Source organism: Marmota flaviventris, chromosome 14, assembly GCF_047511675.1.
Source record: "Marmota flaviventris isolate mMarFla1 chromosome 14, mMarFla1.hap1, whole genome shotgun sequence".
NCBI classification, from domain to species: domain Eukaryota; kingdom Metazoa; phylum Chordata; class Mammalia; order Rodentia; family Sciuridae; genus Marmota; species Marmota flaviventris.
The window spans coordinates 62007337-62026226 of record NC_092511.1 but is presented as its reverse complement, the minus strand read 5'-3'; the positions used below and the strand labels follow the sequence as shown (position 1 = coordinate 62026226).

At 44.5% G+C, this 18890-nt stretch overlaps 1 protein-coding gene across 2 annotated transcripts in view; it reads right to left on the bottom strand.

The window, feature by feature from the left end:
- Tet3 (tet methylcytosine dioxygenase 3) overlaps positions 1–18890 on the bottom strand; it is a 98832-nt gene that overhangs the window by 10746 nt on the left and 69196 nt on the right. For both annotated transcript variants that reach the window (XM_071601738.1, XM_071601737.1), the window contains exons 4-9: positions 17841–17931; positions 11669–11762; positions 5904–6112; positions 4519–4669; positions 2538–2627; positions 1891–2028 (exon numbers count right to left, since the gene is read on the bottom strand). In XM_071601738.1, the coding sequence (XP_071457839.1) occupies positions 1891–2028; positions 2538–2627; positions 4519–4669; positions 5904–6112; positions 11669–11762; positions 17841–17931 (773 nt within the window). The remainder of the gene's footprint in view (positions 1–1890; positions 2029–2537; positions 2628–4518; positions 4670–5903; positions 6113–11668; positions 11763–17840; positions 17932–18890) is intronic.

The window sequence follows — 18890 nt, the reverse complement described above, 5'->3', positions numbered from 1 at the left end:
TATCCCTGCTGTTCTAGGACCTACTTTTATTTTTTGAACACAGCTCTACCTCTGAGCTATACCCTATTTTTAAATTTTGAGACAGGGTCTTGCTAATTGCTGAGGATCTCACAAAGCTGCTGAGGCTGGCCTCAAACTTGAGATCCTCCTGTACCTCAGCCTCCCAAGATACTGGGATGACCATCAAGCTTGACTGTACCTGGGAGGTCCTACTTTTTTTAACTCAAAGATAATTCCAGTTATCCATTTTATATTTGCCTTTTCATTTTTGTATCATTTCATTTTATTTCAGTTTTATTTATTGAACAGAAACATTACACTTTTCAGGGTCAGTTTTATAAATCCTTTCATTCTGACTTTCTCCTTTGGCTTCAAACTCTAGCTTGATCCAATGTTATAAACAGGAAGAAGGTAAAATGAAGGGTGAGACAGAGATAGAAGCAAAGTTTCTGTCCTAGCACATAAAAGACACCTAACAAATGACAAACGAATGGCAATCCTGATTTTAAAAATAAGTAGTAAAGGACATAAGTGGAATATTCACAAAGCTGAAATGGGCAAGAAAAATAAGAAAGATGTTCAACCTCTTCAGTAGAAAAGACACAAATCAAAGTGAGACTGCATGTTGGCCACTGGGGGAGGCAAAGACTAAAAGACTGATAAAGTCCAATGCTGCCAGTAGGCGGAACAGATGCTCTCCAAGCCTCTACAAGTAAACGTTCCTCCCTGGGGACCTCAAAGAGACTACCACATAGCTGCACAAAGCTGCGTGAGGCTGGATCCTCCTTGTAGCTTATAGATGAGAAACTCTGAAAGTACCTACGGTCCATCCATAGGGGCTGGTGAAATAAGTGACAGCAGAGCCATACCCACAGCTTCAGCAAGCGTGGACGTAAAGCCATCTACACTGACACAAAATCTGAGTTATCCCTGAGTTAGGAATAGCAAGTCACAGAAGAGGATGGAGAGATTAACTAGAAACCCTCACACTAGGGTGTAGACAGGTGCCTGCCCCATCTTGCTTATCAATCTGAGGCACAGAGACAGGAGACATAGTGGAGGAATGAAATCCTGAGATGGGGCTACTTCACATGGCCAAGAAGTATAGTCAGAATCTGGGAGCTCCCTTGCCTCTTCCACAGCCGCCCAGGAGCCCTGCCTGCACAGGACCTAGCTAAAGAGCATAGCACAGCACGGGTGCCATCTCTTTGAGGGGGATTCCCCACCTGAGCCTCTTCCCTTCTTCATCCACAAATATGCCCCTGGAGAGCCATTCGGCCTCAGAGCTCTGCCAGCACCAGGCCCTCTCCTCTAACTGCTTCTTCTGTGCATCTAATAGATATCTCAAAACAAATTTTTGATTTTCTACCCCAAACCTGGTCTTCCCCTCTTATTCTACTTCTCACTAAGTGGCACCAGTATACTCCCAGTTGCTCAAGTGTCTCCCGTCCCTTTGTCCCTCACACTATTTACTTCTCCCTCAGCTTTTACTGCTACCAGAGTATTGGGGGACTCTGTCCATTTTATTCCCCACCATCTAGACAGTACTCAGGAACACAGTCAACACTCAATAAACAATTGCTTAATTAATGAATCAAGGGATTGTCTGGAATTATATCCAAAGGTCCACAGAGACCTGGAACCCCATGAGGGACTCCAGGTGTCCAAGGCACTGCATCCTACAGTATCCACCTAAGACACAGAGCCCACACACCCCACCAGCCTATCATTATGGGTTTTCTCAGAGAAGCAGCAGGAGCAGGCAGTCTGGCCAGACATCACCCAGAATTCTCAAAATACTGCCTCCTTGTCCCTCCTGACCCTGGGCCTACTTTCTGCAGAGTCCACAGCTAGGCAGGTGGGGTTATCGCAGAACACAGGCTTCCTTACCACAGTACACCCATTGTAGAGGTTATGCTGGTCCTTGTGGGCGTGGGCACAGAAGTCCATGCAGGCTGTGACCCCCGAGAAGGGCCGCCCTTCCTTCAGCCCCAGGCGGCAGTCGATCGCTATTTCCTCATTGGTAACCTGTGTGAATGTCAAGGAGAATGAGCTGCCCATGGGACCCAGAGGTGAGTTATCCTGATTCTGCACCTGAGGAACCTCAAGGTCTTAGAGGAAGGGAGGTTAAAGATCACAGCTGGCTTCAACTTGGACTGGCTGAGAGGCCCCAGTTCCTAAAAGTTACTTTCCAATCCCTGTAGAAATGGTTCCCTCCCAGATTATCTCCAGCACCCCTGCCTCATCTGGGAGGTGCAGGTTCTAGGAAGAGCTCAGGCCTCAGCAGTGGAAAACAGACTAGAGGTGACAGAGGACAACTGGGATAGGGGACAAATACTAGGGGTTCTGTAGAGATGGTGTGTGATGCAGTTAGCTTGATATAAAAAGGATTTATCAAAGAACTGTATCACCTCTTTCCTTCTGGGCTGGGCTCTTTACGAGCACAAAGGAGCCCACTCCTACTTCCCAACTTTAGGGAGCCCAGGGTGGGGAGAGATGTGGACGGTTTGTGGGCAGAGAAAGGCAGGCCCCAGTACCTGGTTCTGATAGGCCTGAGGTGCCAGCCGTTTGTACAGGGGAGCGACTTCAGTGGCCAGGTCCTGGAAACTCTTCCGTAGCACTTCTTCCTGTGGAAAGAAGAGCAGTCATACATATCCAGAGTGGCCCTGCATGGCAAACTGTGTGCTAGGAATGAGCCACCATCCAGAACCACAGCTAGGTGTATCTGGCAAGATGGAAAGTCAGGTGCAAGTGAAATTTTATTGTATTCCCTTTGCCATGTCCACTTCAAAGCTGGGGGCACTGAGGCTTACACCAGGAAAAGCCACTGTCAGAAGAAGGTCCAGTCATCTTGACTACTATGCTACTGCCCAGTTCAGCCCAGGACACACAATACACGTTCTTGTTTTCAGTGCTGAACAACCCGAGTCAAAGATGTGATAACACAGGCATAGAAAAATTGTGAGCAACAGGTAGAGAACTTCTTAATCATGTGAGAGACAGGAAGGCAGAGCAGACAGGATTCTGTGCTAGAAAATCCATGTCCAGCCTAGCCCAGAGTCTGTTATGAGCCAGGTGTTCAGATGAACTCCCAAGTTCTGACTGCTAAACCCATACCACCTAAGTACAAATTCAGTCCCTCAGGGGCACTAGCCACATTTCAAATGCCCAGCAACTCCTGCCCGCTCATCATCAAAGAAAGTTCCACTGGATGGTACCACTCTAGACAAAGTAGTGGTCACCTAGTAACATTCAGAGATGTCTCTCTGGTCCTCACAGAGAAGAAAGTCAGACTATCAGGGGCTTTTACAAGGCCTTCAGCACAGGCACAAAGAACCTATGAAGAAGCAGGAGGAAGACGGAAGAGAGAAAGAAGTATACACACAGGATTAGAAATGGAAATTAAGACAATGGCTCATCTCTCCATCCAGTAAGATGGCCTGGTCACTTCCCTGGCTGCTACCAGACATTGCCACTTATATAGTGGGCCTGAAGCCAGTGAAGCATAGAGAAAAGGCCCATGAGATCTGGGGAAACAGGCCGAGGACTGAATTTTGCCTTCACCATAAGCCAGAAGACCTTCAGCAAGGCCTTTGCCTCTCTGTAAAGTGAGGTAACAGTGCCCACATTATTGAGGGGGGTGGTATCTGAAATTAACTGAGATACCTGTGAGGAGCTCAGCACAGTATCTGGCCAGGCATGGTGGCGCACACCTGTAATCCCAGAGATTGGGAAGGCTGAGGCAGGAGGATTGAGAGTTCAAACCCAGCCTCAGCAACTTAGCAAGGCCCTAAACAACTCAGTGAAACCCTGTCTCTAAATAAAAAATACAAAAAAAGGCTGGGGATGTGGCTCAGTGGTTGAGTGCTCTTGGGTTCAATCCCCAGTACCAAAAAAAAAGAAAAGTACCAGGAAATGATGACTGACAGCATGGGGGAAGTATTTTAAGAGACTAAACCAGTCTTTCTATTCCTGGGAATTCTTAGGTCTTGGTGGCTCTGAGGCACCTCCATTCACCAAAGCAATTGCATTTGCTGCTTCAGGGAAAGGATGGATCCTCTCTTAAAAGTCTAGTACCAAGTTAAACTATTGTAAGCTAACAAACAAAATAGTCTAAGAGACAGGTTTTTTTTTTTTGGGGGGGGGGAGTTCTGAATTTGAAAATCCTTCCTTTTGCTTTTAATGCTTTAAAGTTGCTTCCTTATGTTGGAAGTTGGAAAACACAAGTTCATATGAGCTGTGGTGCAGAGAAGAGGTGCCCAAATGGATGTCCGTACTTCAGCATGAGGAGCTGGAAGGTTAAGACTGGGATCAAGACGCTGTGCCTGGATTCCAGCAGAGTGACTCAGTACCTGCCCGCTCAGGAGCTCAGGCAAGGGGGAAGGAGGCAGAAGTGAAGTGATGGCTCAGAAGGCTTAAGCCTGCTTTGTTGTGGTATGTGAGTCCTACTCATGCCCCCCGCCCCCCCCAGGTGAGAAAGGGGAAGGGTCCCTGTGCTCCCTGCACAGCTCTGCTCACCTCCTTGGGATTGTCCCCTGCCAGGCGGAACTTGCGAGGTGTCTTGCTTCGGGCGTATTTGCAGCCATTGAAGTACATGCTCCAGGAACAGCCAAAGGAGAAGGAGGCACCACAGGTGTTGGGGTCTTTGCCTTGGCAAGCGCAGGTCCGGCTGCAACATATATCACAAAATAGGCACACAGATGCAATACCAATTTGCTCTGGAATCTTTTTCCTCCCATGAGGGAAGTCCCTGATGAGGCCTGGCATCTACTAGCCTCCCAGTGACTTGGACTCATCCTTCCCTGCCCCCACCTCAAGTCCTTTCTCAAATTTCTTTAAGCAGATGACCAGCTCTCAGCAGCCCGCTCTGCCCCCACCTGAGCATGAAAAGCTAACCTGGAGTCTGTTGTTAGGAGAAGCATGTGGGTTAAGGTAGGAGGATGAATTAATAAAGGCCCAGTATGGTTTACACTTGGCTTTAACTCTAACATCCTGACCAGCTCCAATGCAGACCCCCAAGCAGGGAATGATGTGAACCCCAGGGTTGGAACATGCCTGTTTCCTATAACCCAGCTGAAAGGCTTTGAAACTAAAGAATGTTGATATAAAAATTCAACACTTAATAAAATGTGGAAACAACCCAAATGCCCCTCAACTGTGGAATGGATAAACTGTGATACATCCATACAGTGAAAGACCCCTCAGTGGAATAAAAAGGAACAAACCACTGACACATGTCAACTGGACAACCCTCAAAAACACCACGCTCAGTGCATAGCCAGGCTCAGCAGGCTGCACTCCATATGATCCTGGAAGGTGACATTCCCACAAAGGTAAACCTGCAGGGTCAGGAAACAAGATTGGTGGTTGCCAAGGGATGTGAAAAGGGATACTGATAAAGGGGCGTTTTATCAGCACAGGGAGTTTGGGGAAGTAGTGGAACTGATCTCTATCTTGATTGTGGTGGTGGTAGCTGCATGACTGTAAATATTTATCAAAAGTCTCCCAATTATATACCTGAAAGGATGAATCTCACTGAAAATAAATATACTTAATAGAAAACAAAAACAAAAATGAGGAAATCCAAAACAAAGGCAGGTTTTGTAAAATATTTATGTTTGTGGGGCACATACTTTTTTCACACTGTTCACATCCTTAGCGCCTCAGCGCCGATCTGGAGTTTAACAGTGAAACTGAGTCAAGTCAACAGCATCCCCAGAGCAGGGCTAGCACCCAGGTCAGGATCTGTGGGGAAGCATTTCTCAACCCTGGTCCCAACTCTGCAGGACAACAGCACCCAAGGAGGGTGTAAGCTTGCCCAGGGTTGTCCAGAATCCCTGCACCTGATGCCCTGAGCCCTACAGGGGACCTTGGCACCCTGAGCCTGCCCTACTGCCACGTACTCATCGTTGAGGCCACATCTTCGGCTGGTGGGGTTCCCATATTTCCGCAGAGTGTCAGTGAGCTCCTGGTACAGGGTGTCTCCGAGGCTGCGGGGAATGCCCTCCCAGGCCAAGATGAGGATGACAATCACGGCGTTCTGGCAGTGGTGGCCAGCCCGGTGCCGCACCAGGCAGAGCAGCTTCTCTTCCAGCGTGTGCCTGCGGATCACCTGTGGGGATGTGAGGCCACATTGTAAACTGTGGGAGTTTAACAGTGAAACCCCTCCACACGGTGCCACAAATCCCTCCTTGTCACATAGCGTCTTTAAGGTATAGACCTATGAATGTCACAATGTGGCAGTAGCAACCCCACAGGCTAAGAGATTATTAAAATTAGGGCATAAACCACAAAAAAAGTCTTTTAAGAGTGGAATGAAGAACGATCACTACAGTATCTTAGACTTTGTAGTTTAAGATACTGATGACTTACATAGGCCTTGAAGTAAAAAGACATAAAATTCTTTAGATAAAATTCTAAGACACAGAAATTTTTACATTGTCCTAAAACATTTCTAGTGAAAATACAGCATACCTGTGTTTTTAGTTAAAAGCAAGAGGATTAGCACAGTGGAAAACAGATCATTGTCCCTCAAAAAGCTAAAAGCAGAATTAGTATATGATCCAGCAATTCTACGCCTTGGAGTACATGCTGGGGAATCAGGGGCAGCAACTCAGGCAGATACTTGCACACAAATGTTCAACGCAGCACACTGACAACAGTCAAAGGAGGAAACAACTCAAGTTTCTATCAGTAGATGAATGGATAAACAAAGTATGGCATATACGTACAATAGAATATTATTCAGCTATAAAAAGGAATGAAATTCTGACACCTGCTACAAACTCGGATGAACCCTGAAAACACTCAGCTAAGAGAAATAAGCCAGACACCAGAGGATGAACATGGCAGGGTTCTGCTAAAATAAGGTGCCTAGAATAGTCAGATCCACAGAGACAGAAAACAGATTACAGGTTATCAGGGGCCGGGGAAGGGGGAGTAGGGAGGGAATTGGGGAGAATACCTAAAATACCCAAAACAAGCTGTTAAAAAATTTAAAAGCAAGGGCCCTGGGCATCACACTACTCTGCAACTCAGGATTCAGCTGTTCCTCATCCAGGTTTTTTCATCTCCTCCCTCCACACACAAAAAGATGCATCAGGGCAAAGCATCCTGGGAGCTGGGGAACAAGATGGCTGAATTTCCCCAAAGGGTCCCAAGCAGTTCTGTGAAGAGATACAAGGTTGAGGGCCTGTAAACAGGGGTGGAATGAAGGCAGACAGAGGGGAGCTAAGTGGCACCAATGTAACAAAGCAAAAATGCACACAGTCCTGAACTATAGCAACCGGGAAGGAAACTAGCAAAGGAGTGGATCTAGTGGGGAGAAAAGTTTGGGACTATGGGGGCTGACGGACAGGGAAATACTTTAAGTGACTTCCAAGTTTTGTGGCTTAGGAGGCAGCAGTGGTGGTGCTGAATGGCATGTCAACTGGGAGTTCTCAGAGGTCAAGCTACTTGGGAAGATCTCAGGGGTTATTTCCACCAGGCCTGCAGGTCTGGAGGTCGATGTCTGGGCTGCAGATGGCCATGGTCACCAGTATGCCCAGGCAGGAGATGAAGAAAGGGGTAGCCAAGCAGATAACACTAACAAGGAAAGTGGGCCTGATCCAAGGCCAGGGAGTGATGGGACCACGGCAGTGTGAAGGCATCTGCCAATCAAAAGGGGGAAGCAAGGTTTCGGCTCCATCAATTGCCTGCAGTTGGGGGATCCTGGCCTAGCATAGCCAATTCTTCTGATACTTTATTGCAGGAAAAAAGATGAAAATTTACAATTTTACGTGATTTTTTAAAACGTGGATACCACATTCAACTTTTTTGTCATGGTAACATATACAAAAAATTTACCACATTAAGTGTACACTTTAGTGGAATTGGGTATATCCAAACCATCACCATCTCCAGAACCTTTTCACCTTGCAAAACTGAAACTATTCAAACAATAACTCTGTTTTCCCTACCTGATAGACCCTGCCAAGCACTATTCCATTTGCTCCACTCATGAATTTGACACCTCTAGGTACCTCATAAAAGTGAAGCCAAGCAAAATCTGTCCTTTTGTGACTGACTTGTTTCACTAAGTGCAATGTCCTCAAGGTTCATCCATGTTGTAGCATGTACCACAATTTCCTTCAAACTTTTAGGGGATACTTTGCATGCTGAACAAAATACATCTCTGTCCGGTTCTTGCTTTGAGGCAAGGCAATAATGGTTCCTCCCTACTGAAGCATCAATTATGTTTATTTTTTAAATTGTATTTTGGAAACCAGTAACACATGAATAAGATACTAAGTCACATACTGTGTTTGAACTTCCTGTGTAGTTACCTGGCTTTCTGCAGAATGAGCTGGGGAATATCATGGGCATCAACACGCATCTGTAGAATCTAATATGACAGTGGTCCCTGTTACAAAGATTTGTGAGGCACTATGTTCAACCTCTGCTCACTACCTGGGCACCGCACAGGCTAATCACACTCATGGGTCATGTACTCAGAGCACACAGCAAGACCCAAGCAGCCAAAGCTGTGATGGAAGCTGTGTCATTCTGGATTCCTCAATGGCAAACACACAAATGTCTTAGCACAAGTAGACAGCTTTCCCTGGCCACATCCTCACAGGTCTATGGATATGGTCAAAAAACTAGGAAAGCAAAAAAGAGGAGTTGCTCCCTGCCCACACTCCCATGAAGAAACCCAGCAGGATGAAATGCACAAAAGTGTAAAAGTCAAAGGTGAATGGAAGACATGAACACACAAACACTGAGCACTATAAAGTGGTGGTTCACATTCTGTGAAAGCATCATGAATATCTCACTTCGTTTCTAGGCAGGCAATCCCTAAGAACTGAACCAAGAGCAGTGTAACGCCCAACAGAAAGCAAAGTGTCTGCTCCTAGAGGAGGGTCTTCATTTCATTTCCTGGGGTTTCCCAAGTCAAGTCTGCTCCACTATGCCTGATGGGACTTCAGATACCTGCCTTCTGATCTCTACTAGCTTTATCCTGCCCAACCAGCATCTCTGTGGTTCTTCTATCAAAACTGTCTGCTGTCCTCACTGTGTGCTTGTGTTTATTCTAAGCCTTTGAATGCTCCCTGGGCACTCCCTCCTTCTCAGGTTTGGCATCTTCCATATTTGGTATAGGATATCTTAAAATCAGACATTACAGTTGGGCACTGTGGCACATGCCTATAATCTCAGCAATTTAGGGGCTGAGGCAGAAGGATCACAAGTTCAAGGCCAGCCTATGCAATTTAGTGAGATTCTGTCCCAAAATAAACAATAAGCCGGGTGTGGTGGTGCATGCCTGAAATCCCAGCAACTTCGGAGGCTGAGGCAAGAGGATCGCAGGTTCAAAGCCGTAAACAACCTAGAACACTCTGTTTTAAAATAAAAGAAAATAAAAAGGGCTGGGGGTGTGGCTCAGTGGTTAAGAACCCTTGGATTCAATCCCTGGAACCAAAAGAAAAAAAATCAATAAAAAGGACTGGGATGTAGCTCAGTGGTAGAGTTGTTCCCTGGGTTCAGTTCCCAGTATTGCAAAAAAAAAAAAAAAAAGAATGAAACAAAAAGAACAAGATCAGAGGTTACTCAAGGACTCCCTGGATTGACCCATTGTGTTCTCAGATCATTCAACACATTTTCTGCACACTCGCAATGTGCCTTAACACCCACATGCTCTACTCATAAGAAATAATTTCTTTTCTTTTATCTTCACTCCACAGATGGGAATTTCCTTAACTCTGGGAATAGTCACTATGTATTCCCTACGATGTCCACCAGGGCTTGGAGATCTCCATGAAGACCAAAGTAAAGAGGACGGAGGGTTTTTTTTGTACCTTTCTGTCTCCCTCTTGCAATAAACAAACGGGCTCTTCCTAATCCTTGGCAGAGCCATACAAGCTTGGTCAGGAATTAATGCTCTACCACCCATTCCAGGTTCTAGAAGTGCACATTCTCTCCTTCAAGAATATCCACATAGCAGGCCTATAATCCCAGTGGCTCAACAGGCTGAAGCAGGAGGATCAAGAGTTCAAAGACAGCCTCAGCAAAAGCGAGGCCCTAAGCAACTCAAGTGAGATCTTGTCTCTAAATAAAATACAAAATAGGGCTGGGGATATGGCTCAATGGCCAAGTGCCCCTGAGTTTAATCCCTGGCATCCCCCCCACATACACAGACAAGGAATATCCACATAGCCAGCTGTCATCTTTAACATGACAACTTTTTTGAAGCTGGAAAAATCCCTCCCTCTACCTGTGCCCTGAGAGGCTTTCCTCCCCAAAATGTTGGAATTCCTCAACAATCAGTTGAATTAGCAAGAGAAACGTGCAACTGTCACTCTATGGCTGATGTAATTTCATGGATGGGTTTTATTGAAAGAGAACCTTCACCTTGGATCAGCCACATCAGACCTCCCACTGCAACAACCATCTCTCACGAAGGTGGGGACAACATGTTTCTCATACCTGTGAATGTGCTAAGTAGTTCCAGATTATTTTGTTGCATACACTTCTACAATAGTGACTAAAAATAGGTATGTGGTAGTTGGAAGTTCGGATGCCTTTGATTTTCATTAAATGCAAAGATGCAGGGGCCTGGGGCACATGACAGTTACAACAGGCATGTGTGCAGATGAACAAAAGCTGACCAAGGTCATTCTACCAACCTCCCTCTCTCAGTCATGTGTTGTCCACCTAGCCTTTCTGCCTTTGCCTACCTGACCCTCTTGCTTGGGAATGCTTCTAACCTGCTCCCCAGTCCAAACATGGGCCAATACCCATGGCCCCATGCGTGTCCACTTTTGGGAAAACCTAGCCTGAACACTCCTTCTGCCACTCTAGGTCCTTATCCCTGAACTCCTATAGCACCATATCTGCCTCTCATATTAAACCTCTATTATTCATGCCTCCATGGCTTTATTTTGCTTATCTCTAAGTATAAATAGCTTCCACCCAAAACTGAGCATCTTTCACATGCACCCTTACTAAGCCCCCAGCTGAGCTCACAAGACTAGAAGGGCCTTGCTGCAGCTCCTGGGAACTTGTTCTGCAGAAACAGATGCTCTGCTATTGACATATCTCCCTGTGGACAACCATGACAAGACCAGGAGAATTTTGCTTTGGTTAACCGGGGTCTCAGTTGGTGACATTCTCCCTGCTGAGACACCCAGGCTTCCTGGGAGGAAACTGCAACTCAGAAGTCGGGCAGTTGCAAGGCTAGTCATGACCCTGCTCAGAGGTTCAGCCTAGTCCCTCAGGTTGTATTACAGTAGATCAGTCTTCAGTTTCCAGTGAGAGACAGGAGTACTGGCCACTCCAGAGTACACAGAGAGGGCAGAGGAATCGAAGAGTCCCCAGTGGGGCCCGGCATTGGGTAATGACAGCTATTCCAGCTCACTTTTTCCTACCCTGTAGCCCTGAACCAAAGACCATATGAACCAAGATAATGTTCAACAGTTCTCAGACAGCCCAGATGCCAGGAGCTGGCATTTAGACAACATGAAGACAAACAGCTGATGCTGGAGGAAAATGACCCTAACCACTGGCTCCAGAGTTCCCCCAATGGTCAACATACCTGTGTCCTACATCCCCTGCCCAGTGGGGAAGCTGCTCTTAATAGTTGAAGGGGTGAGGAGAGCAAAGAACAGTTTGGCTACAGGGACTCAACACTCACCCACTTTGCAATGGGGCAGCCCCGAGAGCTCTTCCCCTCCTTTCCTGTGTAGATGACCTTCTCGATCCGGATGGCTTTCCCCTTCTCTCCATACCTAGAGAAGGAGACAGAGGCCACCATTAGCTCAGTGGAATGCCAAACACCTCATGGTAAGAAGGCAGGCCCCCAGGAGCTTCAGTTTGGCTTTCTGGTTACTGTTGGGGCATGAGAGGGGAGAGAGGTTTGAACGTTATTCAATGCTTCGAGGCTCTGGAGACACAGTGGCTACCTCCAGGTTCCCAGGCTTTGGTTCACCTGCTTCTTCTTTGCTCTTGTCCATGTGGCCCATCTCTGTCCGAGGGCAGAGGGATAGTCAAGTAGAATATCCCTGATTATTACCTGTGAGCCTCCAAGAAGGGTCCTGAAACCAAAGGCTAAACACAGACACTTGTACTCTGTCCTGTTAGCTTAGCCACCTCAGAATTAGTGATTTATAAATCCAATGCACAAAAGAAAATAAATGGGGAAACTCTTACTTTTCTCTTTTAGCCACCTCAACTGACCTCTGGGGAAGTGACCCTTCCAAACACACACACTGGCTTTCAGGTTCCCCTGGACAGTAAATACATCTGGTTCTCGCACACACCCACTGCCCTGGTCCACACACACAGTTCTGCAGAGCTGCAGGTCTCTGAGACCATCTAATCAACTATATCATGTTCAGAGGTGACAAGATCATAGTTGGCCTCAGAGCTGAAGTGACTCATCCAAGTCCACACAACTATATGGGAGAAACAGTGGTTCACCTACAGCCTGGGAAGTCAGACAGACTGGGTTTGAATGCCTGTCCTACCACTTTCTACATCTATAATGACCACTTACTGACTTCTCTAAATCTCAGTTTTTTTATCTGTAAGATGGAGATGAAAATTGTTCCTACCTCCTAGGCTTGATAAACACAGCGCACAGGGGAGCGGTGGTGGTTCATCTTACTGAACCATCTCATTTTAATTTCAGGAAAAATATAACATCTGCAGATAATGGTCACTTGCCACCTCTTCCTTTCTACTCTCGATGCCTCTATTCCAATCTCTGTCTCTCTGACCTCATGTTTCTGACATGCCAACAGCCATCTTTGTTTTTTTTTTTTTTTTTTTTGGGTACTGGAGAGTGAATCCAGGGACACTTTGCCACTGAGCTACTTTCCCAGTTCCTTTTTATTTTGAGACACTGTCTCACTAAGTTGCTTCTGATCTCAAATTTGTGGTCCTCCAGCCTCAGCCTCCCAAGTTGCTGGGATGACAGATGCGCCCCGACACCTTTGTGTATTTCTCCACTTCAACAAAAATGTTTCTTGTAATTTATTACTGAACATGAAGTCAGCTGGTGCTGGGGAAGACTCCTTGCTTTGAGGAGTCCTACTAAAGATCTATTAAGAATTTTTAACTCTAAGAATCATTTAACTCTTATCCAACACAGTTTTAACATCTAAGGAGACATATGGCTAGTTTTTTTTCTTTGACCAATTAACATGTTTTGTTTTTGGTACCAGGGATTGAGCCCAGGGACACTTAACCACTGAGCTCCATCCCCAACCCTTTTTATATTTTATTTAGAGACAGGGTCTCACTAAATTGCTAAGGATGGCTTTGAACTCACAATCCTCCTGCCTCAGCCTCCTGAGCCACTGGGATTACAGGTGTGTGCTACTGAAGCTGACTAGTATGCTCTTCTTTTTCTTTCTTTCTTTTTTTTAATGTGGTGCTGAGGATCGAACTCATTGCCTCACACATGCTAGGTAAGCTCTACCACAGAGCTACAACCCCAACCTACTTCATAACTATCTAAATCACACTTTTCTTGTATTTCTGTAATGAATTCAGTTTGAGCAAACATTTTAACATACTATTTAATAAAGCATAATGTTATCATAGTGATTAAAATACCACTTTTTTAATCTCCTCTCCTCCATTTCTAGGAATCACTACCTCAAAATAACCACATAAATGCAGTGCCTGGGGTTGGGGCCCAGTGGTACAATAGTGGGTAGAAATGATCCCATTTGGCTCAAAATTTCTCTGTATGTGTATTTTTGTAAATGTTTAGAAAGATGGAAAGGAAAACATCAAACCTTTAAAGCTTATTCTGGGAAGAATAACTGCTGGAGGGTTTTATTCACTCTGTACTTAGACTTTTTAAGCGTCTTCTTTCATTTTCATAATTCAAAAAGGTGTTGTTGTTGTTTTTTTAATGCTAACTGAAGGTTTCTGAGTTTCATGTTGTCTCTTCCACTGAGTTCTCAGTGAAGGGGTGAGAAGTGCTTCTGGTCATTACAGCATTAGAATTTGAAGGCTCTGTTAGGACACTGAGAATTCTATAGTGTGGTCTGGATCATGAGTTAAAAATCACACAGTGCTGCTTTTGTTTGGCTCCTGAACAACTTTCAGTTGAACTAGCATTTATCAGGAATCACCCACAAGTTTAGGGTCTGGGCCTCTGTGTGTCCTGGGGATCTCTGTTGGGAGAACAACTCGAGGTGACCACACTAACCTCTCTAAAATGTAGGACTATCATGTTCCTCACAGGAGGGTGAGCCAAGGACACGGATGCTGGCTTTCCACCCAGGTCCTCCCCACCACCCCTGTGAGAAACGCGTCCTGCAGCAAGCTTCATATTAGAGATCAAATAAAAAGACCAAGCACTGCCTGAACAGTTACACTTCTTTAAAATAAATACATAAAATAAAAACAGAATTGAGTGTCTCTTTGTGTTTAAATACAACCAATCAACTCTTACTTCACTCTTTCTTCTTAAACATCTCACTTTCTGTCCTAGCATGGAACATCCCTTCTACTACATAAACTCCCAGACCATAAACTAAGCCAACAAGGACAGGCTGAACCTTATTCTAAAGAGAAACTAATAATCTTAGCCAGTGGTTCTCCAAGGGTGGTCCCAGGACCAGCTGCATTGGCATCACCTGGGAACTTGGTAGGAATGGGAAGTAGGCTTTTACATCACATCCCAGACCTGCTAGGTCATAAACTCAGTGGGGCCCAGTGAAATGTGCTTTCAAAAGCCCTTAGGAGCTTCTGATGCCTGCACAAGTTGAAGAACCACTGCTCTAATGCTGTATTTCTTCAGGGTCAGCTCTACCACACTAATGAGATCAATTCCTCCAAAGCTCAGAGGACTCTCTAGCGTAGTTTTGGTTCTTCATTTCTAGAACAAGCATTTAATGAACTAGGCTGCAGGGAATCCCTTTCCCAGATAGAACACACAAGGCTCTGGGCAACGTACCATTCTCAGATCTGAGTTTGACAACTGACTCCAATTATCTATGACAATGAGGACCTGGGTACCCAGGAGGTATAAAGCCCATAAATAAATTGAGATATTTTAAGGAGTTGCTTTCAACCGCCCTCTCCTTTCTCCAAATCTGTACCAGAGAAACTAACAGCATCATCTCTTTGATGATTTCAGTTTATTTCCCCTCCTTGACTTTGGCCAATGCCTGACAATTTCAAAGGTTCTGCAGAGAAAGGGTGGAGGGAAAAGAACTCTAGAGAGATGGCAAAGATGATTCATAAACTTGGCCCCCAGTCAGGGAATCATTCATTCATTCCCCTCCCTTGTTCCAGAAAGGATCTTAATAACATTCCTCTAAGATAAAAATAATAGGTGATGAAAAGAACAGCTACTTGGTACAGAAAATACAATCAGCGGGGTTTTACATGTACTTTTGAGATGAGTCTGGAACATTTTGTCATATGAAGAAGAATCAAAACATTCGGACACTCTTTAGGGTTATATCAAAAGGACTCAGGAGCAACCTGAATAGGTCCCATGGCCAAAGGAGGGACATCACATTTCTCCTAGTGGTGGGGGTACAAAAATCTGGCTCTAAACTTACTAGCAGCCAACATAAAGATGGAAATGCAATCCGTTACATGATTGACAAGGTCCTTAAGATAAAAATAAACCAATTGCTGAGGAAAAAGACAAGTATTCCTGGTCTTAAGAGGAATTCCTCCCTTGGATCAGATTCTGAACAATCTACAGTTGGCTGTTACTTTTAAAACAAAGAGGGAAAAATAAATATACAAATCTCAACTTTTATCTCTCTCTCTCTTAATCCATTTTCGAAATGTACTCTTCCATAACTAGAAGTTATTTAGGGAACTACCTGGAAATCTCATAAAAGTGGTACCCCCTAGGCCCCCCCAAAAAGCCAAAGCAAAAAACAAATACCCATATTGGATCAAACTTGTACATTTCTCTACCCTTCGGCAAAGGATAATGTTGAGATTCCTTACCAAAAAAACCACTGGCCAAGGGCTGGAGTCGTGGATCAGTGGTGGAGCGCTCGCTAGCATATGCGAGGCAGGGCCCTGGGGTCGATCCTCAGCACCACATAAAAATAAATAAATAAAGGTACTGTGTCCAGCTACAACTAAAAAATAAATATTAAAAAAAAAAAAAACCCACTGGTCAAATGATGTTTATTCCAATATAGAAACTGTAGCATGCATGCCTGTGGGCACAGGAAGCAAGCATGCACAATACACACGGTTTTAAATCTGTTGTGCTCTCATGGGCTCAGAAGTGCCCTTCACATCGGGCTGGAATTTACCAATTGGGTCTTTGATCTACTTTGAATATAAATGTTTCCAGATGATGTAAGAAATTAACAGTAACCACAGCAGATCGCAGACTTCCATCCATCTCACCTTACAGAAATTCAGCTCAAAATCATGTTCCCTACTATGCCAACAGGACTCATTTGGCTCCCCTGCTCAGATAAAATCTGGTTCCCAAACCTGTGGAAACTCTAGGCTGCTCAAGTCTTCCACAAAAACTGCTGTATATGTGTGAGCAAACATATGCTCAGGTTCACGTCACCTCTGTTTTCACTTACAATGCTCATGCTTGTTATTGAAACTGCAATCAGTGCACAAGTACACGAGGCGGACAAAGACTGCCCACCGTGTGGTGCTTGCAGCAGACACTGTTTTTCATACGTCAGCTCAGTTTATCCTCACAATACCCCCACTCTGTATGTGCTTCTGTCATCATCCCTATTTTGTCATTGAGAAAACTGAGTCATACAGGAGAACAACTTACCAAGGACTCAGCAGTAAGTGGCAAGGCCAGGACTGGACCCAGAATAGCTCCAGCATCTATGCTCTCAGCCACCACGATGCATTACCTCTCCACAGACTGGAACTTGGTATTTACTAACTGCTATGAAATGTACATAGATTTAAATACTCTATCTACATGAGTTGCATGTTAATTAAAAAAAACTATTAAATATTCTATAGTCTTGAATTTGAATTGGGAGTGTCAATATAAACTCAAGATGTTTAACCCCTAGCAAATAACAAAAATTAAAAACTCACAGATACAACTTAGGCTTTTCTACTGAAATGACCTAAAAACAATGAACAAAGAAGTGGTGTACGCCCATAATCCCAGACTTTTGGGAGGCTGAAGCAGGAGGATCATAGCTTGAGACCAGCCTCAGCATCTTATCAAAACCCCATCTCAAATAAAAAATAAAAAAGGCTGGGGATGCAGTTCAGTGGTAAAGCACCCCTAGGTTCAATTCACAGTTTTTAAAAAAATTTTTTTTAAGTAAAAATAAAAACAATTAACAACCTACTATTAGCAATGAGCACCCTTGGTACGCTGATAGTCTGTTTCCTCAATGACTTTTCCTCCAAAAAAGGAATCAGGACTTCTAAATAATTGTATGACATGAGTCCAAATGTTTTCATTCAGAAATCAATTGATATTACCTATAAAGTAGTTTTGAATAAAGACAGGGAAAAAAAATCAACCTGACTCCAATCAGCCTTTTAGCTCTGATTACCATACCATAGGACTTACAGAGGAAGAGCATGTTAAATGACATCACAGGAAAGTGATAAGAACAGCTCAGACTGTGGGAAACAAACTCTGCAGGACATACACCCACATAACCATGTTCCTTCAGTAAAAATATTTCAGGAATGAGGGGGCATATGGAGGGCCGACAGATTCAAAGAAACCCAGGACTTCCTGGAAGTGAGCACCCCACATTTGACCTGCCACAACATGGGTGTGAGGGCTTCCTTTCTGCACATTGACTAGTAGGAGGCATATTCTGTCAACACGTCCATTTCTTCTAGGACATCTGTGCATCACTCACCGCTCCTCCATGAGTTCCCGGATGGAGGCTACCGTGGGGCCAGATCCCAGGTGAGTGTAATAAGGACCTTCATCTTTCTCCACTATTTGTTCTGCAGAAACACCAAGAATAAGCATTATTTGAAGATAACAATTAGTCAACACCAATTAAGAAAGGCAAGCCACCAACAGGAAAATTAATAGGCATGTTACAAAACAGGAAACGCAAATGACTTATAAGCATGTGAAAATGTATTCAATCCCTTCAGAAACCAGAAAATCATAATAAAGCATCATTACACACCCGCCAAATGGGCAAACATTTAGAAATCTGGTAAAACTAAGTGTCATCAAGACTGTGGACTAACCTCTTTGGAATTAAGCTCACTAACACCCAGTAAAGCTGGAGTGTTGCACACTGTGTGACCCAGTGATTCCCCTTCTATGTACACACTCTAGACCAGGGGTCAGCAAGCTACTCCAAAGGGACTACAAAAGAGACACAAATGCCAGCATTCATAGCCATCATTCACAACCAAAAAATGATAACACCACACGTGCCCATCAATAAATGAACAGATAAATTAAATGTATGTATCATCTAATGAAATATTAGTCAGCCTTAAAAATGAATGAAGTTCTAGCTGGGTGCAGTGGCTCATGCCTATAATAATCCCAGCAGCTGGGGAAGGATTCAAAACCAGCCTCAACAACTTAGTGAGGCCTTAAGCAACTTAGCAAGACCCTGTCTTCAAAACATAAAAAGGGCTGGGGATGTGCCTCAGTGGTTAAACATCCCTGGGTTAATCCCCAGTATAAAAAAAATAAATATATAAATGTACCATAAGTATGTAAGGGAAGCTATGTAAAGAGTATACAGAAACTTTCTGTACCATTTTGCAACTCTCCTATAAATGTAATATTATTTCAAAATAGTTGTTTTTCTTTTTTAAAAAAATAAAACAAACCAGGCAGTGAGTTCTAATTTGTGATTGTGTCTATTAAAAAAATCATGGTCAGGGGCTGGGATTGTGGCTCAGGGGTAGAGCGCTTGCCTAGCGTGCATGAGGCA